Below are 22,746 nucleotides of genomic sequence, written 5' to 3'. Positions count from 1 at the left end.
GATGTATTCACTCCATACACTAGCATTTAAAATAAGGGTTATAATAGAAGATCCAGGTCTCATCACCTGTTATCATGCCTTTATTAAAAAAAAAATATATATATATCTATGTTGGTTCCATGGAGCAGAAGGGGATTGGTGAATAACATCATGTGAAATGAAAAAATATAATTTAAGCTTAATCAAATCAGTTTTATTTTATTGTTATTTTCATTTACAATCAACAATAAAGGTTTGTGGTAACAGTGCATGTTTGCACTGTTCTTTTCGATGTTGATGGCTGGACATCTACCTCTAATTGATCTTGCTCACATTTACGCTTATCACTCTCTCTCTCTTGCATTCTGCCACCAACATTGGTGCTTGCTTTTCAACGTTTATATTTGTGATTTTGTCCAAATCTTTGAACATGTTTAGTTGATGTAACTTTTGGGGTTAGACGTTTCACTTTTTGTGACAGCCTGAGCGCTGTAGGATACCCCCAGCATAGATGTTATTCGTGTCAAAAAAAAAAAAAAAAACCCCTTTAAAGTTATTGCACTCCTAAAATAGGTTTTGCAGATTTCCTGCCTGGAGCATTTAATTTCTCTTGTAATCAGCTTCAATGTTTATTTGCAGCATATGTTCCTAATACAGTGGCTCCCAAACCGTGCTTCACAGATCCCAAGTAATCTGTGGATAGTTTCTGTAATAGCTACTTTGAATTTTACTTATTTTCTTAAACAAAATCTAAATATCATTACAGACTGGATGTCACACCTGATATGAGAATTCTGTTGAATTCTCATATCAGGTGTGACATCCAGGTGTGTAGAATCACTCCTAACTTAAAGGATTTTGTGAGATGAAAAACCATTCTTCATACTGGTGCCTATGAGATACTGATTGTTTACTCAAGTAGTGACAGTTTATTATTCAGTTATGTTGCATATAATAAATCAGTTCTGAGATATAAATTTTTAATTTTGGATACCTATTGTCCAGACACCCTATATTTAAGAATGATCCGTAGTTATTTTTTAAATACAAAAGGGTCTGCAAGCAAAAAAAGTTTGGGAAGCACTGATCTAATGTGTCTAAAATGTTAATACATTCCACTCCTCTTTGAACACCCTAGTGTTTCATCATTGTATATATGATTATTACTCTGCCTTTTTGAATCATTTCTTCTAAAACCATAGCATTTCCTTTAGTGCAGACAGACCAGCCTTCTTCTGCTACTTGGCTGGTCATGAATTTCAGTGGCACTTCTTTTTAAAACATGCAAAAGCCATCTATAAACATTGCTTATATTGTTAGTGTCTTCTTGAATATACTTTAAATTAAGTGAGGGAAGATGACAGCAGTTTATTATTATTATTAGCAATATGGTGTAAGGAAGCTTGAGGCTTATACTGCACCAGCCAAAAAAAATTTCGAGTTAGAGAGAGAGAGTCAGTCAAAAGTAGAAGGGAATCACCAAGTAAGAGAAGAATGATGATGATATTCAGCTCAGGACCCTTTAGCTGATGCTGCATAAGCTTGCTTCCATGCAACATTTTGCAAATACCAAGACTAAAACATGTCACTGATATGTATGCAACAATGATTAGTCAAAACATACAGACTTCAAAATGGCATCTTTCCATTAGCAAAGTAATATGAATTGAGTATAAATGCCAACACTTGAGGCACTGGATGTAAACAAAATGACAGTTAGCTAAAAGATTAACCAAAAAAAAAAAAAAAAATTCATACTCATATTTATGCTTTGAAAATTCAAATTAAATATTAACTACAAAGAACATATAAAAAAACTAGATATGAGGATACATACTACATGTAGAGGGAGGGAGGAAAATACTGGCATCAATTATTACATTCAAGATTGTATTTGGGAAACAAAATAAGATTTTTTATAAAGTTACTGGCAATTTAGTAAGGGTATATACATAATAAATGGTGATCATTTTAAATAAGAACCCAAGAAATGCAAATTACTTAGTAAGAATAAAAGAGCACAAGAGACATGAAATTTGTTAAGTAACATTCTTTAATCTTTGATGTTATTTAATTTGAAGGATTTACATGGACTTGCTGCCAATCTCTCCTTAACCTGTGTGAAATGTTTCTTGGTCACAACAGTCTGTGTGTGAACAAGAATCACATTCCAGTCTCAGTGAACATTTTCATAAGCTACAATATTGCAATTTTGCAATATGTAAGCTAAGGAAAAGATTTTGCAGCATTCTTTACGTGAAATTATTTGCATTTTCATTCAAACTAATCATCCTATTTATAATTCATTGTCTGCTGTGACTAATATTATATTAACTCTATAGGTTATACACGAACTGCCATTAATTTTAAGATACACAAGACAATTTCAAAATCTGATGCCAGCTTTATGTTTGGCATCCCTACTCGAACCTTTTTTCCAAGAAAAATGTACCTCTGATGATTGCCTACGTGTACTTGTATATTTAGAATTTGTACTGAGGCAAATAACACCAGAGAGTACAGGTATGGTCACATGGCTGTAATGAGGGATGAAAACTGCCAGTTTGCAGGAGGTAAAGGGAGAGGGAAGAAGAGGGAAAAAAAAAAAAAAAGCCCAGGGTGAAGACATATTTCTGGAGCTGCTGCAACAGATAAGTTTTCTTTGAAATTTTGTCATATTTTTGATTAGTTAAGGTATTAATTTGTGTTTTACATATAGATTAAATAGGCTTAGTAGCATTCATTAGCTTATTTATTTATTTTTTAATTTAGCTAGTGATTTTGTAAATTACATCTTGCTACTCATACCACTATCGTATCAGTGTTTTGGCAGGATTTTCGTAGTGTAACCAGTAGCGCAGAAGAATATTACGGTTTTAATTGTAATAAGTATTTTGAATAGTTGTAATCACTCTTTGGGCATACCAAAATAACATGGTACGTTGCTTCTATTGGAATAAGTAGCAGCCTGGAAAGCGAGGTATATGGGGATTGCAAGGACTGCTGGGAGTCATCATGGAACAAGTAAATACATGGGTGGTGTTTGGGTAACTAAGAGTAAGAACAGGTGCGTGAATACCAATGCTAGAAGTATAGTAAATAAATTTGATGAACTTGAGGAGCTGGTGAAGACATAAAAGGCTGATGTTGTGGGATATCAAACATGGTGTCACACAGATAAGTAATGCAGATGAGGAGGAGTGATGCTGTTAGTTAAGAAACACATAAAATCTAAGGAAGTGTATCCAGTTGACATGGGTGGACACAGTGTTGAGTCAGTTTGGTGTGACATAAGCACTACAAAAACCAAATTGAGATTAGGAGTGTGTTATAGGCCTAATGACTCTGAGTATAACAAACAATTGTACAGGGAAATAGAATGGGGGATTTTAACTTCCCAGATATGTTAATGTGGCAATCAGATGGAGTAATACTTCTGATCTGATTATCAGCAGTGATTATTCATGTAGTAAGAATCTGCAGATAAAGGAACCACTAGGTGGCAGTGATCACAGTGTAATGACATGGTATTTACTTAAAGCTGTAACTGCCATCAGGAGAAAGGGGAAGGGTTTTTGTTTTTGTTAAGGTGACTACAGTAGTCTAAGACAGTTTTCAAATTCTATTCAGTTGGATCAACTGATGATGTTACCAACAGCAAATTTTAAATGGGAAGCATTCAAGGAAGTAATCTTGGAAGCTACTAGGCTTTTTTTTTCAAACTAGAAAATGCTGTTCTAGGTTTAGGCCCAAATGGATGTCAGTTGAAGCAATGCGACTCGTGACAGGGAAGAAAAATGCATGGGATGCATATGAATTATCATGCGCAAAAACCTATGACAGATATAAGCTAGTCGGTAATCAAGTCACAAAGGAGGTTAGGCAAGCGAAGGCAGATCATGAGAAATATTTGGCAAAGGATGCAAAGAAAAACAGCAAAGACTTCTTTTACTTATATAAACTCTAAAAGAAAGGGGATAAATCAGATTGGTCCACTTGATATCAATGGTCTGATTGTGAATGATCATTCTCAGATAGCTACCAAGCTAAATGAGTATTTTGCATCTACATTCACACGTGAGGAGTTATTCAAGGAGGAGAGGGCCAGATGTTTATCAGACTGTAACAGGGAGTTACAAAATCATTTAATAACTGAGAGAAAAGTGGATGAGAAATTGTTGAAGTTAAACATAAGAAAGGTACCTGGGGTGAATGGGATCTATCCAGTTATATTAAAGGAGGTGGCAAAGCAAGTAAGCAAACTCTGGTTAAAGCATTGCAGGATCATCTAGACAAGACAGAAGTAATAATTCAGACCCAGCATGGGTTTGTTTGTTAATGGGGAGTCTTGTCTGACCCATTTGATAGGATACTATGGCGTGGTCACAAAAGGAACTGGATGCAAAAAATAATTTTGCTTATGATACTGTTGCACTGTACAAATTGGAGTAATATGGCATTAAGGGCAAGTTGCTACAGTGGATAAAAGAACCAGGAATAGGATGAATCAGGCTAGTCCACTTGATAATAATGGTTTGACTGTTGATGATTCTGCTGACAAACAGGATTTTGCATTGAGTGGGAGAAGATAGAGTGTGGTAATCAATGGATACTGTGCTTCGTGGACTAATGTTATTAGTGGTGTCCCCCAGTTTTGTTGTTTTGTACATTTATCAATAATACTGATGAAGGTATGTCAAAGTTTGCAGATGATACAGAGGTTGGGAGGCTTGTTAATAACAGTAATGACAGTATGCTGCTGCAACAGGATCTGGAAAAGTTAGGCAGATGGGCTGAGAAGTGGCCACTGAAGTTTAACATTGACAAATGCAAAGTACTGCATATGGGTAGCAGTAACCCCAGAGAAATGTACCAACTGGTGAAATGTAGCCACTGGTTAAAGAAGCACTGCAGGATCATCTAGACAAGACTACAATAATAATTCAGACACAGCATGGGTTTGTTAAGGGGAAAGTCTTGTCTGACCAATTTGATTGGATGCTATGATGTGGTCACAAAGGAATTGGGTGCAAAAAATAATTTTTATATCATATACAGGGTGGCCATAATTAAAGTATCCCTATTAAGAGCTCTCTGTAGGTCTAAGTAATAAGTGGAATTCCACAAAAATTAGTAAGTAAACTATTCAAGGCATGGGGAGAAGGATCCTGTGGAAAAAAAAAAAAAAAAAAAGTTCCAAAATCTGCTAATAGGGGATAATATGGTGCTGTACAAGAGGAAAGACATGACAAAGTACCAACAAATAAATAACTAAGACAAACCTTAATGAAATTACAAATTTTTATTTGTGCTCTTTGCAAAAAACAAAGGAACAACTAAACTGCCAGAGGAAATGGTTTCACAGCTCCATACTCACTCACAGCTTACTCCCGATGGTGGAGTTGGTTTTCGATGTGATTACCATTGTTCTGTATCAGAAATTGCATTTGATGTACAGTGTGCTCCACTGTGCAATGTAACATCTCTGGAGTAATGTTCCACACATGTTGCGTTACGTTGTTCTTTAAGACAGCCAGGTTAGGGTCACTTCCTCAATAGACATTGGCCTTGAGGTGATCCCACAGCCAAAAATCATGTTGTAAGGTCAGGTGAAAGTGGTGACCATGCAATGGGAAACTAATGACACTTTCTGCAGTAAAGTGATGCTGGAGATGCTGCAGTACTGGTCATGCGTAAGAAGAGCAGCCCCATCTTGCCTAAAAATTGTCTTATCCAGGCATCCTCTTTGCTGGAGTTGAGGAATAATGTTAACAGTAAACTTACAGAATACACGTGCGATGTTCGTGTTGTGCCTTTATAGCTCTGCTGCTGGGAAAATTAAATTAACTCAGATTTATGCAAATTTTCTGCTCTCTTAGGTGCCTTATTTTTTAGTTTGGGTTTAAAACTTCAGTGCAATTAAGTTTTTCTGGTTTTTTTTTGCAAAGAGTACAAATAAAAATTTGTAATTTTATTAAGGTTTGTCTTAGTTATTTATTTGTTGGTACTTTGTCATGTCTTTCTTCTTGTACAGCCCCATAATATCCCCTATCGGCAGATTTTGGACCTAATTTTTTTTTTTTTTCCACTGGATCCTTCTCTCCATGCCTTGAATAGCTTTCTAATTTTGGTAGCATTCCACTTATTACTTAGAGAGCTCTGAATAGGGATACTTAAATTATGGGCCCCTGTACTTGGATTTTAGGAAAGCTTTTGATACTGTTACACATGGAAGACTACTGTACAAGATGGAGCAGTATAACATTAAGGGCAAGTTTCTACATTAGATTAAAGGAAGGTTGAGTGGGAGAAGACAGAGTGGTAATCAATGACCACTGCTCTTCATGGACTAATGTTATTAATGTAGTTTGCAGGGGTCTGTGTTGGGACCATTTTTGTGATCTGCATTTATCGGTGATATTGATGAAGGTATATTAGACTTAATGTCCAAGTTTTCAGAGAATGCGAAGGTTGGTAGGGTTGTTAATAACAGCATGTATGGTACACTGCTGGACAGGATCTAGAAAAGTTGGGTAGATAGGCTGAGAGGTGGCAACTCAAGTTTAACATTGACAAATGACTAAAGTTCTCTGAGCAGTACAGACTGGCTGCCAGAGCAAGTCATGGAGTTTTGTCAATGATATATAGGAATTTTGCTAGCAGAGACAAGGAGATGATTATCCCTTTGTGTAAGGCAGTGGTCAGGCCACATCTTGGGTACTGGATACAGGTCTGGAGCCTCATTTTAGGAAGGATGTTGAGTTGCTAGAACGAGTACAGAAAAGGGCAACAAGATTGGTGGGAGGAAGAAAGGGGTGCGCTTACGAAGAAAGGCACCTGTGAGGTGATCTCATTGAGGTGTATAAGGCCTTGAATGGTTTGAGCAGGCTCAATGCTGACGAGATACTTTGGCTTGCTCAGATTAAGAACCTGAGGGGCATAGATTCAAATTGAGGAAAGACAGTTGTAGAATAGATGTGGGGAAGTTTTCACTTAGCCAGCGGGCAGTTCATTGCTGGAACAGACTTCCATCTGTTTTGTGGAAGTTGATAGCTTAAATAAATTTAAGGCTGAACTAGACAAACTTTTCTTTTTTGGATGATGCTGTATAAGCTTGCTTTCTTGCATCATATGTCTCAACTAATGCTAATGCTAAGATCCAAGTATATGATATCAAGATTATTTTTTGCGACCGGCTCCTCTGAGACCGCACCATGGTGTCCGATCAGATTTGTCAGACGGGGCTTCCCCTTAACAAACCCATGCTGTCTGAATTATTATTGCAGTCTTGTCTAGATGATCCTGCAATGCAACTGGATAGATCCCACCACCTGAGGTGCCTTTCTTGTATTTAACATCAACAATTAGGGTTGAATTTGAAAGTGTCTGCAATTCTGCCCAGACACGATAGGAGGGAGTATATGATGAGAGCCCTGTCGATCAATTCGGCCCTGGAAAGATTGTGCAAGGCTCAAGGGGTAGAATTTTTTTCAGCCTGGTCTGTATTTGTTAACAGGAGAGACTGCTTCTACAGAGATGGGATACACTTAAACAGAAAGGGTGCAAGAATGTTTGCTGATGCTATCGAGGCAGTGTTAGGTGGGTCGGAAAACTGCTAGATTGGGGGGATACAAGGACTAATAATAAATGAACAGTAGCCACTGGCAGAGGTGAAAGTGATTCTTCCACTGCTTCTATTGGAATGAGCCGTAGCCTGGAAAATAAGATGCAGGATATTTCAGAGACTGCTGGGAATCATAGGGATACAAGTAAACACATCGGTTGTGTTAGGGTAGCTAAGAAAAAGAACAGGTGCATGTATACTTGAGTGTACACCAATGCTAGGAGTTTAGTAAACAAATTTGAGGTATTGCTCAAAACATCAAAGGCAGATATTGTGAGGATTTCAGAGACATGGTGTCACACAGATATAAGGAATGCAGAACTGGAATTTGGGGAGTACAACGTCTACAGAAAGGATAGACAGGATAGGAAGGGGGGAGGGGTTATGCTATTAGTTAAGAAACACATAAAATCCAAGGAAGTGAAGCCAGGTCGACACTGCTGGACAGTGCAGTGTCGAGTCAGTTTGGTGTGACATAAGCATTGGGAGATCAAAATTGAGAGTAGGAGTGTGCTATAGGCCTAATGACTCTGATGAGTATAATAAGAACCTGTACGGGGAAATAGAGTGGGCCAGTAAATCAGAGTCTTATAATGGGGGATTTTAATTTCCCAGATATTCACTGGAATTTGGGGCTGGTCACTCACACACTAGCAAGGCTTTTGCGGATTTATTGGATGATTGTTTTCTACATCAGCATGTTCGGGAGGCAACTAGAGGGAGTAATACTCTTGATTTGATTATCAGTAGTGATTCTTCATGCATTAAGAATCTGCAGGTAAATGAACCACTAGGTGGCAGTGATCACAGTGTGCTGAAGTGGGATTTACTCAAAGAGGTAACTACCATTAGGGGTAAAGGGAAGGGTTATTGCTTTCGTAAAGGCGACTACGATGGACTGAGACAGTATTTAAATTCTATACAGTGGGACCAACTGATGATGTTACCAACAGCAAGTTCAAAATGGGAAGCATTCAAAGAACTTATCTTGGAAGCTACTAGGCTTTACATACCAACTAAGAAATATTGTTCAAGGTTTAGGCCTAAGTGGATGTCAGATGAACTAATGAGACATATGGCAGAGAAGAAAAATGCATGGGATACATACAAATTAACACGTGACACAGAAGCCTATGATAGATACAAGTTGATCTGTAACCAAGTTACAAAGGAGGTTAGGCAGGCGAAGGCAGATTACGAGAAATCTTTGGCAAGGGATGCAAAGAAAAACAGTAAAGAGTTCTTTACTTATGTAAACTCTAGAAGGAAGGGGATGAATCAGATTGGTCCACTTGATATCGATGGGTCAACTGTTGATGGTCATGCTCAGGTAGCTAACAAACTAAATGAATATTTTGCATCGACATTCACACATGAGGAGTTATTCAGCGAGGGGAATGCCAGAGGTGTATTCAAGTCTGGCAGTAAGCTAGAGAATCTTGTAATAACTGAGAGTAAAGTGGAGGAGAAATTGTTGAAGATAAATACAAGAAAGGCACCTGGAGTGGTTGGGATCTATCCAGTTATATTAAAGGAGGCAGCAAAGGAAGTAAGCAAACCCTTAGCTATAATTATGAGAGCTTCCTTGGACTCAGGGGAAGTACCCATGGACTGGAAATGTGCAAATGTGACCCCAATTCACAAAGGAGGATCAAAGGGCGACACAAGTAATTATAGACCTGTTAGTTTAACTTCTGTTCCCGGAAAATTAATGGAGGCACTGGTTAAAGAAGCACTGCAGGATCATCTAGACAGGACTTCAGTTATGGCTCAGACACAGCATGGTTTTGTTGAGGGGAAGTCTTGCCTGGCCGGTTTGATTGGATGCTGTGGTGCGGTCACAGGGGAGCTGGATGCAGGGAATGACTTTGATATTATATATTTGGATCTTAGAAAGGCTTTTGATACTGTTGCACATGGAAGACTGCTGCACAAATTGGAGCAGTGTGGCATTGGAGGCAAATTGCTGCTATGAATAAAGGGGTGGCTGAGGGGGAGAAGACAGAGAGTGGTAATCAATGGACACTGCTCATCATGGACTAATGTTATTAGTGGAGTCCCTCAGGGTTCAGTATTGGGTCCGTTATTGTTTTCTGTATTTATAAATGATATTGATGATGGTATATCAAGCTTAATGTCCAAGTTTGCAGATGATACAAAGGTTGGCAGGGTTGTCAAGGACACTATTGACACTATGCTACTGCAACAGGATCTGGAAAGGTTGAACAGATGGGCTGAGAGGTGGCAAATGAAGTTTAACATTGACAAATGTAAAGTACTACGTATGGGAAACAGAAACCCCAGAGCAACGTATCAACTCTGTGGTACTACACTGACAGTGGTAGAGAATGAAAGAGACCTGGGGGTGGTTGTGCAGGCAGATATGAAGTTTTCTGAGCAGTGCAGACGGGCTGCAAGAATAGCTCATGGTGTATTGTCGATGATATATAGGAATTTTTCTAGCAGGGATAAGGAGTTGATTATTCCCTTGTATAAGGCATTGGTCAGGCCACACCTAGAGTACTGTATACAGGTCTGGAGGCCTCATTTCAAGAAGGATGTAGGGGTGCTGGAACGAGTACAGAGAAGGGCAACAAGATTGGTGAATGGAACAAAGGGGTGCTCTTACGAAGAAAGGCTTAAGTTTTGCAAATTACAGTGTCTGGAGACTAGGCAGCAGCGAGGTGATCTGATTGAGGTGTATAAAGCCTTGAATGGTTTGAGCATGCTCAATGCTGATGGGATTCTTCTTCTTGCTCAGAATAATCACCTGAGAGGGCATAAATATAAATTGAGGAAAGACAGATGTAGGATAGACGTGAGGAAATTTGCCTTTAGCCAGCTGGTGGTTGGTTGGTGGAACAGACTTCCATCCCTTGTCATGGAAGTTGATAGCCTAAATAAGTTTAAGGCTCAGCTGGACAGGTATTTCGAATGAACAGAGGGGTAAAGTGGAAGTGGTTATTTTTTATTTATTTATTTTTATTTTATTTTATTATTTTATTTTTTGGCTGATGCTGCATAAGCTTGCTTTCTTGCATCAAATGCCTCTACTAATGCTAATGCTAAATGCATACACTGAAATGACAGAATTCATAGGATACCTGATTCCTATACAATGCGACACTCATCTCTCTCGCTAGTGGACAAACCAACTGCTTGGGAGGTACATAGGTACACTGCATCACTACACTCATGTAGATGGTAATTCAATGTCAGTATGGATAAATGTCGTGAGTTAATTGACTTTGAAAGAAGGATGATAGTGGGTGTCCGATGCATGGGTCACTCTGTTGCAGAGGTGGTACAGGAATTGCACTATTGCCGCTTGAAATCAAGATAGTATTGGGAATATGCCATTTCCAGAATAACAGCTCATCGTGGACAGTGTAAAGTGTGTCAGTTGTCTGATGGCACCAGGGGTTTCCCCCATCTCCACGTTGTATTCTTTGTGAGTGACACAGAACTCTGTGGAGTGGTCTGTTGTGTAGCGGTATATGTTCTGTTGTTTCTCTGACCATTGGGCCCCTATTGGGACCCACTGTTGCCCACACTTTGCCACGAGAAGGCAGGTCAGGCACCCAATAGATTAAGTACTCTGCGCTTGCGATGAGGTTATTAGAAATTAGGTAGTGGAGCCTGCGCTTGCATGAAGGCTTCACTACGTAATTTCCAAGGATTTCAGTGGCAAGGCCTAAAAAAGGGGGGGGGCAGAGATTTACAAGAAAAAGGTAGAATTTAGACGCTGATTAGAATTTGGCGGCATTGTTAAGGGGTGTACTCGGTCGGTTTAATGAGGGGGAGAGAACAGATACTCTATCGATGCCTACTCTAGGCAGGGAGGAGAGGAGACGGAGACGGAGACTCCGGTCTCCTCCCTCCCGGGGATGGGGGTTTAAAGGGAACTGGGTTAGAGTACCCAGTTCAGATCACCAATGGTGTGTCGGCAGCAAAGTCACAGAATGTCTTCGTCGGTGTCATGTCCAAGTAGTGTCTAATCCAGTAGGAAGGTCAAGCTGCCCATCCCACTCCAGGGGTGGGATATGTTAGTTGGCAGTGGGGAACCCACCAGGCGAAGGAGTGGGAGAGAAACACTTTTATTTCATTCATAGCTTATCGTGGACAGCGCTATAGTGGAGAAAGGTGGTAGATGAACGTTGCTGTCAATGTCTGGCTTGCATTGCTTCAGCCAATTGGGGAGCAACAGTGGCACAAATCACTGCTGACTTTAATGAGGAATGTGCCTGAAATGTCTCCACCATGACCATCAGGCAATCATTAGCTGCAATAGATTAGGGGAGCTGCTGATCCATCAGTCTCATTGCTAACACGACACAGGACTCTACACTTCAACTGGGTGAAAGAACATTGCCACTGGACCTTGGATGATTGGAGATGGGTCTCCTGGCTCCAGTTATTTGAAGCTGACAGGAGGGTGCTTATCTGGTGGAAATCACACAAAGCTATGAGCCCATCATGTCAACAAGGAACTGTTCAGGCAGGTGGCCAGTCAGTAATGGTCTGGGCTGTGTTCAACTGGCACACGTTGGGCCCTCTGGTATGTCTAGCTGCATCTCTGAACAGTCCAGGTTACATGACCATCCTTGCAGACTATTTGCCTTCCTTCACCCACAGGGAACTGGACTCTTCCAGCAGAACAATGTGCCTCCTCACAGAGCTGTGCTGACTAGAATATGGTTCAAAGATCATTCTGCAGGTTATACCATCATGGAATGGCCTCCCTGTTCATCGGACACGAACCCTCTGGAGCATCTTTGGGATGCTGTGGAAAAGTTCATTCGAGCTCTGAACCCTCCACCTGGGAATGTGATGGAAATATGGACAGCAGTGCAATGGATGGAAATATCTGTGGAATGCTTTCGTGTACTCAATGTCTCTCCATGTTACTGCCCTTATCTGGGCGAAAGGTAGGCCAACGAGTTCTTAGGTAGGTATCCCATGATTTCTGTCCACTCAATGTACTGCATATGGGTAGTTATAACATATCAGTTGTGCAGTACTACAGTTAGGGTAGTGGAGAATGAAAAAGACCTGGGGGCAATTGTGGAGTCACATAAGATTTTCTGAGCAGTGCACAGGGACTGCAAGAGTAGCTCATGGGGGTCTTGTCAATGATATATAGGAGTTTTGCTAACAGGGATAAAGAGGTGATTATCTCCTTGTATAAGGCAGTGGTCAGATCACACCTAATACTGCATACAGGTCTGGAGGCCTCGTTCTAGGAAAGATGTTGAGCTACTAGAACAAGTACAGACAACGAGATGAGTGAGTGGAACAAAGGGTTGATGTTAGGAAGATAGGCGTAAGTTCTGCAAATTGCAGCATCTGGAGACTAGGCACCTGTGAGGTGATCTGATTGAGGTGTATAAGACCTTGAATGGTTTGCGCAAGCTCAATGCTGATGGGACAAATTCAAATTGAGGAAAGACATTTGTAGAAGAGATGTGCGGAAATTTGCCTTTAGCCAGCGATGGTTGATTGCTGGAACAAACTTCCATCTGTCGTCGTGAAAGTTGATAGCTTAAATAAATTCAAGGGTGAACTATACAAACTTTTGGAGTGAAATGGGAAGGTGTGTTTTTTTTTTTTTTTTTTTTTTTGCTGATTGCGTATAACTTGCTTTCTTGCCATATGCCTCTACTAATGCTAAAACATCATACATTTCTGCAGTTCTGGGAGTCAAAAATGATTGTGGTAGGTTGATACCTTTTCAACTTGTTTTTCCTTGATTTGTGATCAAAAACAAATCATACTAGGAAAGGGGGAGTAAGCATTTTTAGATGGAGTAATGTTTCATATCTGTGGAATCGATTGAGAAATATGTCTTCACTAAATTTTGTTGTGGACAATTTAAGTTTCTAGGATAGTAAAATAATAATATACTTTTTTTTTATTCTAGTGATTACAACTAAGTTGCTGTAGAGGAAGATGTATCTTTCTAAATATATGAAAATGCTCACCTATAAATTCATAATTTACTCAACATGGTTTGTTATCTGTCTTTTGCAGTCATTGAACCCAGCAAAACATCCTCCCTTTGCAGCTCTCCTAGTGCAGAAACTCCCAAAGATCATGATGATTCACCAAGCTGTCAAACTACATCTCGAGGTGTGACATCATTTCAGAACACAGACATGGCACGCTCTACATCCTGTGCAGCAGAACTGTGTGTAACAAGTGCTTTCAGCAACAGTCAATCCAAACATAAAAGAAGAAAGAAGAGCTTCTGAATAGTATTTTCAACAGGTACAAAGCCCAAATGTAAAATCCATCAAGTTGTCAGCTTCTGCTACAAATTCCTCCATAACAGCAGTGTGCACTTTGGATCGACGACAAAACTAACCACACAGAGGGAATGAAATGGAAACAACTTTATTTTGTCAAAATCAAAGCCACTAGCTGATAAATCATTAATGTCAATATTTCTCATTTCCAGTCTCGAGAAATTTGGATATAGCAGATATTTATTACTGAAGAGAATACTTTCACTCATTGACTGATTATTAGACAACCCATGCAAAAAAGTAGAGTAAATCTAAGGTAAAAATGTAAAGGAATATATATTTATTTCATAAACAAATGTTATGTTAGCCTGTCATTTTGTACTGTTATTAACAGTTGTTTTTTTTTCTTGTTCCTTGCTCTAACTTGCTTTACACTGTTGAATTCCAATATATATATATATAAAAAAGTAAGTCTGCTTTCCTTTGCTTTTATTTTATAAATAATCAGAAATAATACAGCATTAATTTTATTAACCATGTTGGTGCTGTGGAATGTTTGGTATAAAGTAGTTTCAATCCCACCAAAACTGATAAACAAACCTTTAGGACACATACATAATTCACAAGTATTCTTACTACTCTATATGATAATACCAATGTTATATATTTAATTTCATGTCCACATGAATGATTCCTGATGTCTGGTCTTCATGGAAGCTTTGTGCCTATTGTTTGAGTTCACAGTTCATTGATATAAACTGTCAGATTAATCTTCAATTCATACTTTGTGAAATATGAGAAAGAGCTTATGTCAAAAGTGATTCCGTATAGTTTTTTATGTCAGGATAGATACATGGATTTGGAGGAATCCATACATATATCTTGACATAAGACTTCATTCTGAGTGCTACTCCTCACAGACATGTAAGAGTATCTTGCTTAGAGCAGGCAGAACATCTCTTAAAATATAAATTTTTGGTTGTGCATCACTCAACTTAGATGATCATGTAATTTTAGATTAAATAATTTCGGACTTTGTAGATTTCTCCCAAGTTCATAATGTTTCAAGGTAAGCCTGCGTTCAATTATGTTTATAAAAGTGTGAAGTTGCAAAATTAAATTTGAGTGGTTACATGTGAATCACCCCAAAATAAATAAGGATATTATAACCATTTTATAATAAGTAACATAATGAAGCAGGCAGGGGATTTAATTTTATTGGTGTGACCCTTGCACAGAAATTTCTACTTGGCAGTTATTTTATGAAATGGTTTCCCTAAAAATCTATGGCAGCTTTTGGCCTATGTCTGTGCATGTATATTATATATGTGCGTACACACACAACTAAAAAATATCTTTGTTAGGCATTATTAAAATCCCATCTCACTGTGGAGTTGCCAACTCATATACTATACCCAGGAAGTGTGAATTCCTTATTCTACATGTTAACTACAAAGTGTTTCATCTAAATATTCTTTAAAAATCTGTCTGAATATACAGATTAAAATAAAATGTACATTTCATGAATATAATATTTACACATAAAATATAAAAACTGTTTGATTAAAATAGATAAAATCAGAATAAAATATGGTAAAAATGGTAGTTTTCAACATCAAGCCCCTGTCAACATAAATTCGTTAGAGCAGGGGTGGCCAACAAGAGGATTGCGATCTACCAGTCGATCGCGGCTTTAATTTTGGTTGATCACGACGAATTTTAAATATATGTATAAAATAGATTAGTCAAAATCTAAATGTTATTATTGTTACGTGCCCCACTGCATAAGCTTATTACAAATCTGTTGAACTACGTGACTACTCTTGTCACTGCACAGCCGCTAGGCTTGTCAAGTGAAAATTCACCCAGTTATGTTGTGGAGAGCATAGTGTATGTGTTGAATTCTTATTTACTTAATTACTTAATATTAATAACTGGCCAGTACCTATACGTTAATTTAATACCCTTTGATTTAAAATGAATACTACAAAAAAAAGTAAAATGTATCATTTTCAACAAGAGTGAGAAACAATGTTTTTTTGTAATGATAAAAGAAAAATGTTGTTTTGAATTGCAATGCTTCCGTGGCAATACCTAAAAAAGGAAATTTAGAATGGCACTTCAACGCACACCATGGTAAATACCAATCGGATTTTCTGCCTAATAGTGACCTTAGAAAAAACAAATTAAAACAATTAAATCCAGATTATTTGCACAACAAAATTTCTTCATGACACCTAATTTAAAATCTAAAGCAATAATTGTATCATCATTTGAAATCAGTTGTCTTGCAAAAAAATGCAAACTAATGGTCAATTCATTAAAGACGCATTTTTAGAAATGAATTGATGGCTGGAACAACGTTGGATGTGACTATTTTGGCAAAGTTTTTTTTTTTGTGGAATAACGTTGGCTGTGACTCACTGAATCCGGAATGTGTAAAGTTTTAGTTCTCAAACTCACTGGTAGATAGTGATAAATCGGTTTAAAGAGCGCATGTCTCGATTTCAGGTTGTGGAGCAACGTTGGATGTGTAACAGTGTGCCAGAGGTTACAATTCATTTTGGTTTCGGTTCTGTCAAGTTTGTTGCTAAAATGCAGGTATCTAATAGTGATTTAGACAGTATTAACAACCGTAAAAACGGGTGTTGAACATCACGGAGTGGAAACACAAAAAGCGTAAATGTTTGAAAGACAGTGGTAAAAGTTACATGAATCGGCGTATGGGAAAAGTTGTTCCGGATAAAAAGCCACTGTCCAGTCCTTGATGTTGTTTAGCAACGTGCAAGAAGTCAGGGTGCAGTGACCTCACCCTTCCATGGGTCCTTGATTTATTCCGACAGTTTCATGAGGTAAGTTACAATGAACAAACCCTTTTACTGCTCAAGTTAATTACCTTATGAGAGCCAAAAAGAAGACGTCCAAATAAAACAGATTTGACTTCAACACAATTGGCTGGTTTTGATTATAGTCTCAATGGAAAGCCTGTTTGCCAGACGACATTGTGCAACGTATTTACTATCTCCCTGAGACGAGTACAGATATTACAACAACAAATGAAAGACGGGGAGGTCGCACCAAAAGATAAAAGGGGATTGCATTTCAGCCGTCCACACGCTGTTGATGCAGTTGTAAACTCGAATATCAGAGAGCATACTTGCAAACAGTGCAATAAAAACTGTGCCCGCCTGATCCTAGCTCACAACGAAGAAGAGCGGAATAAGATTGAACAAGAAAGTCTTATTCATCACATGAAGGCTGACCAAGCATATAAAACCCTTGCCAATGATTCAAAAAATGCGAATTTCATCTCACTTTGCATTGACTTACAACAGGTTTTATTTACGCCCATATTAACGCACTCTGATGTTTACTATCAGCGCCAATATTCGACGTACAATCTATGCATCCACAATATGACAGAAAATCAGGCTAACGTGCTCTTATGGCATAAAAGCTTGGCCAAGCGTGGATCTAAAGAAATTGGATCGTGCATATTAAAATATGTGATCTCATCATACGAGACTCTACCCATTGGCCAAGAAAGAAAACTGATTGTGTGGTCTGACCGCTGCACGGGTCAGAATAACAACTGGAACATCATTAAGTTGTGCCGGTACTTGATATCATTACGTTACTTCACTGAGATACATCATACATTTTTAATCACTGGGCACAGTTTTTTGCTCTGTGACAGGGACTTTGCACTTATTGAGCGTGCTAAAAAAAGACAAACCTCTTGTCCCTTCAGACTGGAAGTCAGTCATTGCGAATGCCAAGATAAACAGGCCTTTCATGATCACTGAAATGAGCCAGGCCGACTTCAAAGATCTCGACTATATTACCCCCAGAAAAATCAAGACAGAAATAAAGATCACTCAGTACATGTGGTTGAAGATGACCCAGTTACTCTCAACTTAAGAGAGAGACACAAAACACGTTGAGGCCATGGCACCATGACACTGTTTTCCCAGCGAAACAGAAGGTGATTAAGTACTGTGAACTATCACTATTATACTCAGCCCCTCTTCCAATCTCAAAAGCGAAAAAGAAAGATATCATGGACATGACAAAATACCTAATGGACCCTACACACTGCGAGTTTTATGAAAATATTCCAAGTGCATGAGAATATCCGATTTTAATGTTTGGATCTGATGTGTGTGCTATTTCTGAATTTTAATTTTTTAAATTTCATTTCACTTAATTCAATGCAATTGCGAACAATATTAAACTTTCCTCTGTGTTTTTATTAAAAATTTCAAAAAAAAAAATTCTATTTCTTTTTTTTTTTCCTTTGTTGGAAAACGTTTATTACAATGGAACAACGTTGGATATGAGATTTCCTTGACAACTATGTAGCTTTTATTGCGTTCCCATTAAATTGGCTCTCCTGTAAAATTTGCAATTTGTAACATCCAACATTGTTCCAGCCACCAATATAAATAACAGATTCTCTTTAAAAACAAAAGTGTTATGGACATACAGCTCAATTACTCTTATTTATTCATATGGTTTTCGGTGATTTTGCCACTAGAGGTCTTGATATACTTAGCGTATTCAAAAATTTTATCGAAAAAATTAAATTACCGCTATTTAAGCTCTAATCAATAACAACAGATGGAGCTAAAGCAATTTTTTATTTTTATTTTATGATGTGAGCAATACATACACAAAGGAACCAGTTTTTTCCTGCTTTCTTCGTGTATTGTGACCATGAGTTCCAACCGGATAGTGCGGTGCCATCGTGATATCCAAGCCCAGGGCGGGATTCGAACCCACAACCTTTGGGTTGCCAGGCAGGCACTTTACCCACCCAGCTAGCCTGGTTGGTGCTAAAGCAATGGTGGGGCATCTTAACAGATTCATCGCATAGTGCAAACGGATGATGAATTCCCAGATTTTCTGAGTTACCACTGTATCTCATCAACCAACATGTGTTAGTCAGCAAGAGATTAAATACTAAAAGTATTATGGACATAGCTTTCAAAATCATGAATTCCATCAGAGGACAATCTCTTCAAAGGAGACTTTTCAAAATGCAACTCGATGAAAATTAACCAGATCTGATGTGGCTGAGTTGGAGTAAGTTTCTACAGATATTTCAAAATTTGCTGAATGAAATAAAAAAATCTGCTGATCACAAGGGAGATGATTATCAGCAGCTACAAGATATGGAGTGTTTGTGTGATCTGGCTTTTTTAACAGATTTTCCAGTAAATTAAGTGATTTGAATTTGGAATTACAAGGAAAAATTAAAAATGTGGGTGATGTGATCAGTAGTATTTCTGCATATAAATATCAATTTTTGGCAATAGCTCAGGATCTCAAAGAAAAAAAAAAATTCAATAATTTTGCAAATATGCAAGATCATTTGCAAAAATATCCTGTTTCTGAATTTAATAGTGAGAAATATATTCTGAAATTGAGAAAGTTGTGGATGATATTGAAACCAGATTTAGTGGTTTTAAAACAATTGCAGACATTGTGAAATATATTTCTCATCCATTTAATGTTGACTTAGATACAAAACAAATTGCACAAAAAATCGTCGAGATTTTTCACTGAGAAAATATTACTTGAAAATAAAATTATTACATTCCAAAACAATATCTTCCTAAAAGCCAGATCAGAAAAAGACTTTTGGAAATATGTTTGCCGGAAAAAATACTCAAATGTACAAAAAAAAAAAAAAAAAAAAAATGCAGTGAACTTTGAAATTTCTGCTTTGGTGCCATATATCTATGTGAATCGACACTTTCGTATTTTAAACGAACAAAGATGAAGAATCACTCTACTCTTACGGACTTGCATATAGATTCTTTACGATTGGCCTTATCACAGTATATCCCCGATTTTGAAAAGGGTTTCACCCATCTCCATGTAGTATACATTGTCGTGTGATACAGTACACTGTAAAGGCCGGAGATTTAAAAGTGTATTAGTTGTCTGACGGCATCAGGGAGTTTTCCCCCCCATCTCCGCATTGTATTCTTTGTGAGTGACACAGAACTCTGTGGAGGCCAGAGATTTAAAAAGTGTGTGGGGAGTGGTCTGTTGTATAGTGTTATGTTCTGTTGTTTCTCTGACCATTTAGCCATTAGGCCCCCTATTGGGACCCACCGTTGCCACGGGGAGGCAGGTCAGGCACCCAGTAGATTATTTAAGTACTCCGGCAGGCCCCGCCACCTAATTTCCAAGGACATTCTGCGGCTTTGCTTCCGACAAGGCAAAGAGAGAGTGAATGGGAATGAGTGGAAGAGCAATTACATTTGCCCTTCCACTCATTCCCATTCACTCTCTTTCCCTAATTCTAGGTCACTCTTTCTTTCACCAAAACTGCCATTTATTCCCTTTTATCATAATTCCTAGTTCACTCAGTGCCCAGCCTATTCATTCTGTCTTTCATTCATTCTACATTGCATTCCTTTGCTACTAGCTTACTGATATTTTTCAGCTAATCTGCTTCCCTGGCTGTCTGTACATCGCCCTAACCTACGTGGTTACTTATTTAGCATGGGCCACAGGTTCCTACACATGGCAGGGTAGTCCTGGGGAGTTTTGTCATGTCAGGGTGCAGAATACTACTATCCTGACAATTTTTAAGTCATTGTCTGGGCATGGTGGGAAACTTGGGCAATTTTAACTATTCATTATTGTTTAATTTCTGGGGGGATGAATTGCCATTCTTTGGACAGTTTGCACATTTCACACTTTCTGTGTGAAAGATGTAAAGACTTTATAATTTTCCTCTTCTATGATGAACAGATGTTCTTCTCCCCTGGGAAGGGAGCCAATCTGTGCTATTAGCTCTGTTCTGGGGGTGTCATATATTATACATTCATATAGAATGTGTGCCCAGTCTTCATTCTCGCCACAGGCACAGTTTGGGTCATCAGTCAGCCCTAAGGAGGTTAGTTTCGCCTTTTGGGAGCCATGACCTGTCAACATAAATGTTGCAAAAAGTCCAGGGGCATACCACTTAGGTGGCTTTAGGCTAACAATTGCCACCTGTGGCAGAAACCTTTTGGTAACCAGACCTCTGGTTTCCTGCTCCCACTTTGTTTGCCATAGCTCATGGAGCTTTGTGGCTTTTTTTTTTTTTCAAATGCCCTTTTTAAATCTATAATATAAGCCTCTTTTGGCTACCTCCAGGTAAAGTGGGAGAGCTCCAGCCAGCAACTGTAGTGCAGGTGTGCTTACTGTAAGACATGCTGTGGTAATAGTGAGTGGTATTGTCCTTAGTATCGATTTTAATTTATTCCTATTTCTTACTATGGCCGAGCGAGTGAACTATGCACCAGTTCCATAGGTGATAGCAGGTAGGAACATTGCACGGTATATGATTGCCAGAGTCTTTCTTTTGAGCCCCCAGTCTGCTCAACTGATCCTGGCAATCATACCTGCATAATTTCTCACTTTCTTCACCAAGTAGATCAAATGGGGGTAAAAAGTTAATTTTGAATCAAAGACTACTCCAAGTTATTTTAGTTCTGTTACCATTTTTATAGTAGTTGTGTTAATTTTGATTTGTGGACAACTTCTTATGTCCGCATTGCCTTTTTAGAAGTATGCTCACATGTTTGAGCACATACTCAAAATATCAAGTGATATTTGGAGCATGTGCATTTGTGCCCACTCCTGCAGCTGCAAGAGGGTGGCATTTGATCTTTGCTCTACAACCACATGCATGTTAACTTTTACGAGGAAAATCATGTCATCTGCAAAGGCCAGGCCTTCTACGGGACCCAGATCCAAAGCCATAAATTCGTCCAGAACAATGTTCCAGAAGAAAGGGCCAAGGATTGAACCCTGCAGGCAGCCTTCATTCACAGAGCATGTCAATTCCTGAAACCTTGTGAGTACTGAGACACTTCTGTCTGTAAGGTAGCTGTTTATTACCTTATAGAGGTTTTGTGGAGCATTTGTCTGGCAGAGTCTCCTAAGGACACTAGGCGGTAAGAGTGAGACAAATGCCCCAGCAAAGTCAATGGAGATTGCCAGCATATATTTCTCCTCTGAGTTTTTAACTGTTGTCAGCATGTGGTGCATGGCATCCTTCGTAGAGTTGCCCTGCTTAAAATCATACCGATTGTTACAATGTAAACCTGCTTCCGTGTAGTATTGAGCTAATCTACTATACAAAGGGTACTAGGAAAGTTTTGCAATACAGCTTTGTTTATTTAATTTTTTCAAAGTAATTTCCTCTACATTCAATACACCTCTCCATTCTCCGAAACAAATCTTTAAACCAGTTCTGCCAAGTTTCACTAGGGAGTAAAGCACACTCGTTGTCCCAAGCCCGTAGAAGGTCCTCATCACTGGAAAACCGCCTCCCTTTTAGCTTCATTTTCACATGCGGGAACAGTGCAAAGTCGCAGGGAGCAAGGTCTGAACTGTAGGGAGGGTGCTCGAGAAGTTTCAGTCCTGTCGTGGTCAAATATTCGGTGCAGGCTTTGGCGCGGTGAGCTGGAGCATTATCGTGATGGAGGTACCAGGTGTCCATTCTTGACTTTGGCCACAGGTTCTTCATAGATCCAATGACTTTAGGCAGGCATTGTTCAGTATACCACTTAGCTGTGACTGTCTTCTGCGTGTCCAAAACGACACGTTCCACAATTCCACTCGATTTGAAAAATACAGCTATCATTTTCTTCTTTACAGATCGGGATGTTCTGACAATTATGGGTGTGTCGTCATCATCAAAGACCCAAACTTTGTTTTGAGCCTTGGTCGGTAGATCGTAATAGTACAGCCAAGTCTCGTCACCTGTCACGATGTCGTTCACATACCGAGATTGTCCCTTTGCAAATTGTCAAACAGCCAAGTCTCGTCACCTGTCACGATGTCGTTCACATACCGAGATTGTCCCTTTGCAAATTGTCCCTTTTCTTATCA

The 22,746-nt window shown here is 38.7% G+C and overlaps 2 protein-coding genes across 3 annotated transcripts in view; one reads left to right on the top strand and one right to left on the bottom strand.

The window, feature by feature from the left end:
- The window catches only part of LOC150085852 (uncharacterized), a 94,324-nt gene extending 80,192 nt beyond the window's left edge, over positions 1-14,132 (top strand). For both annotated transcript variants that reach the window (XM_090373532.1, XM_090373531.1), the window contains one exon: positions 13,634-14,132. In XM_090373532.1, coding sequence (XP_090229658.1) covers positions 13,634-13,854 — 221 coding nt within the window. In that variant the 3' untranslated portion in view covers positions 13,855-14,132. The remainder of the gene's footprint in view (positions 1-13,633) is intronic.
- Positions 1,383-22,746, bottom strand: part of LOC150085851 (PRKR-interacting protein 1 homolog) — a 182,924-nt gene continuing 161,560 nt past the window's right edge. The window contains exon 7 of the mRNA XM_090373529.1: positions 1,383-1,699. The gene's annotated coding sequence lies outside the window, so the exon portion shown is untranslated. The remainder of the gene's footprint in view (positions 1,700-22,746) is intronic.

Source organism: Mastigoproctus giganteus, chromosome 5, assembly GCF_048544385.1.
Source record: "Mastigoproctus giganteus isolate SK-2022 chromosome 5, ASM4854438v1, whole genome shotgun sequence".
Classification (NCBI taxonomy): Eukaryota; Metazoa; Arthropoda; class Arachnida; order Uropygi; family Thelyphonidae; genus Mastigoproctus; species Mastigoproctus giganteus.
Note: the sequence above shows the minus strand (reverse complement) of the source record. Positions and strands in the feature narration are given on the sequence as shown.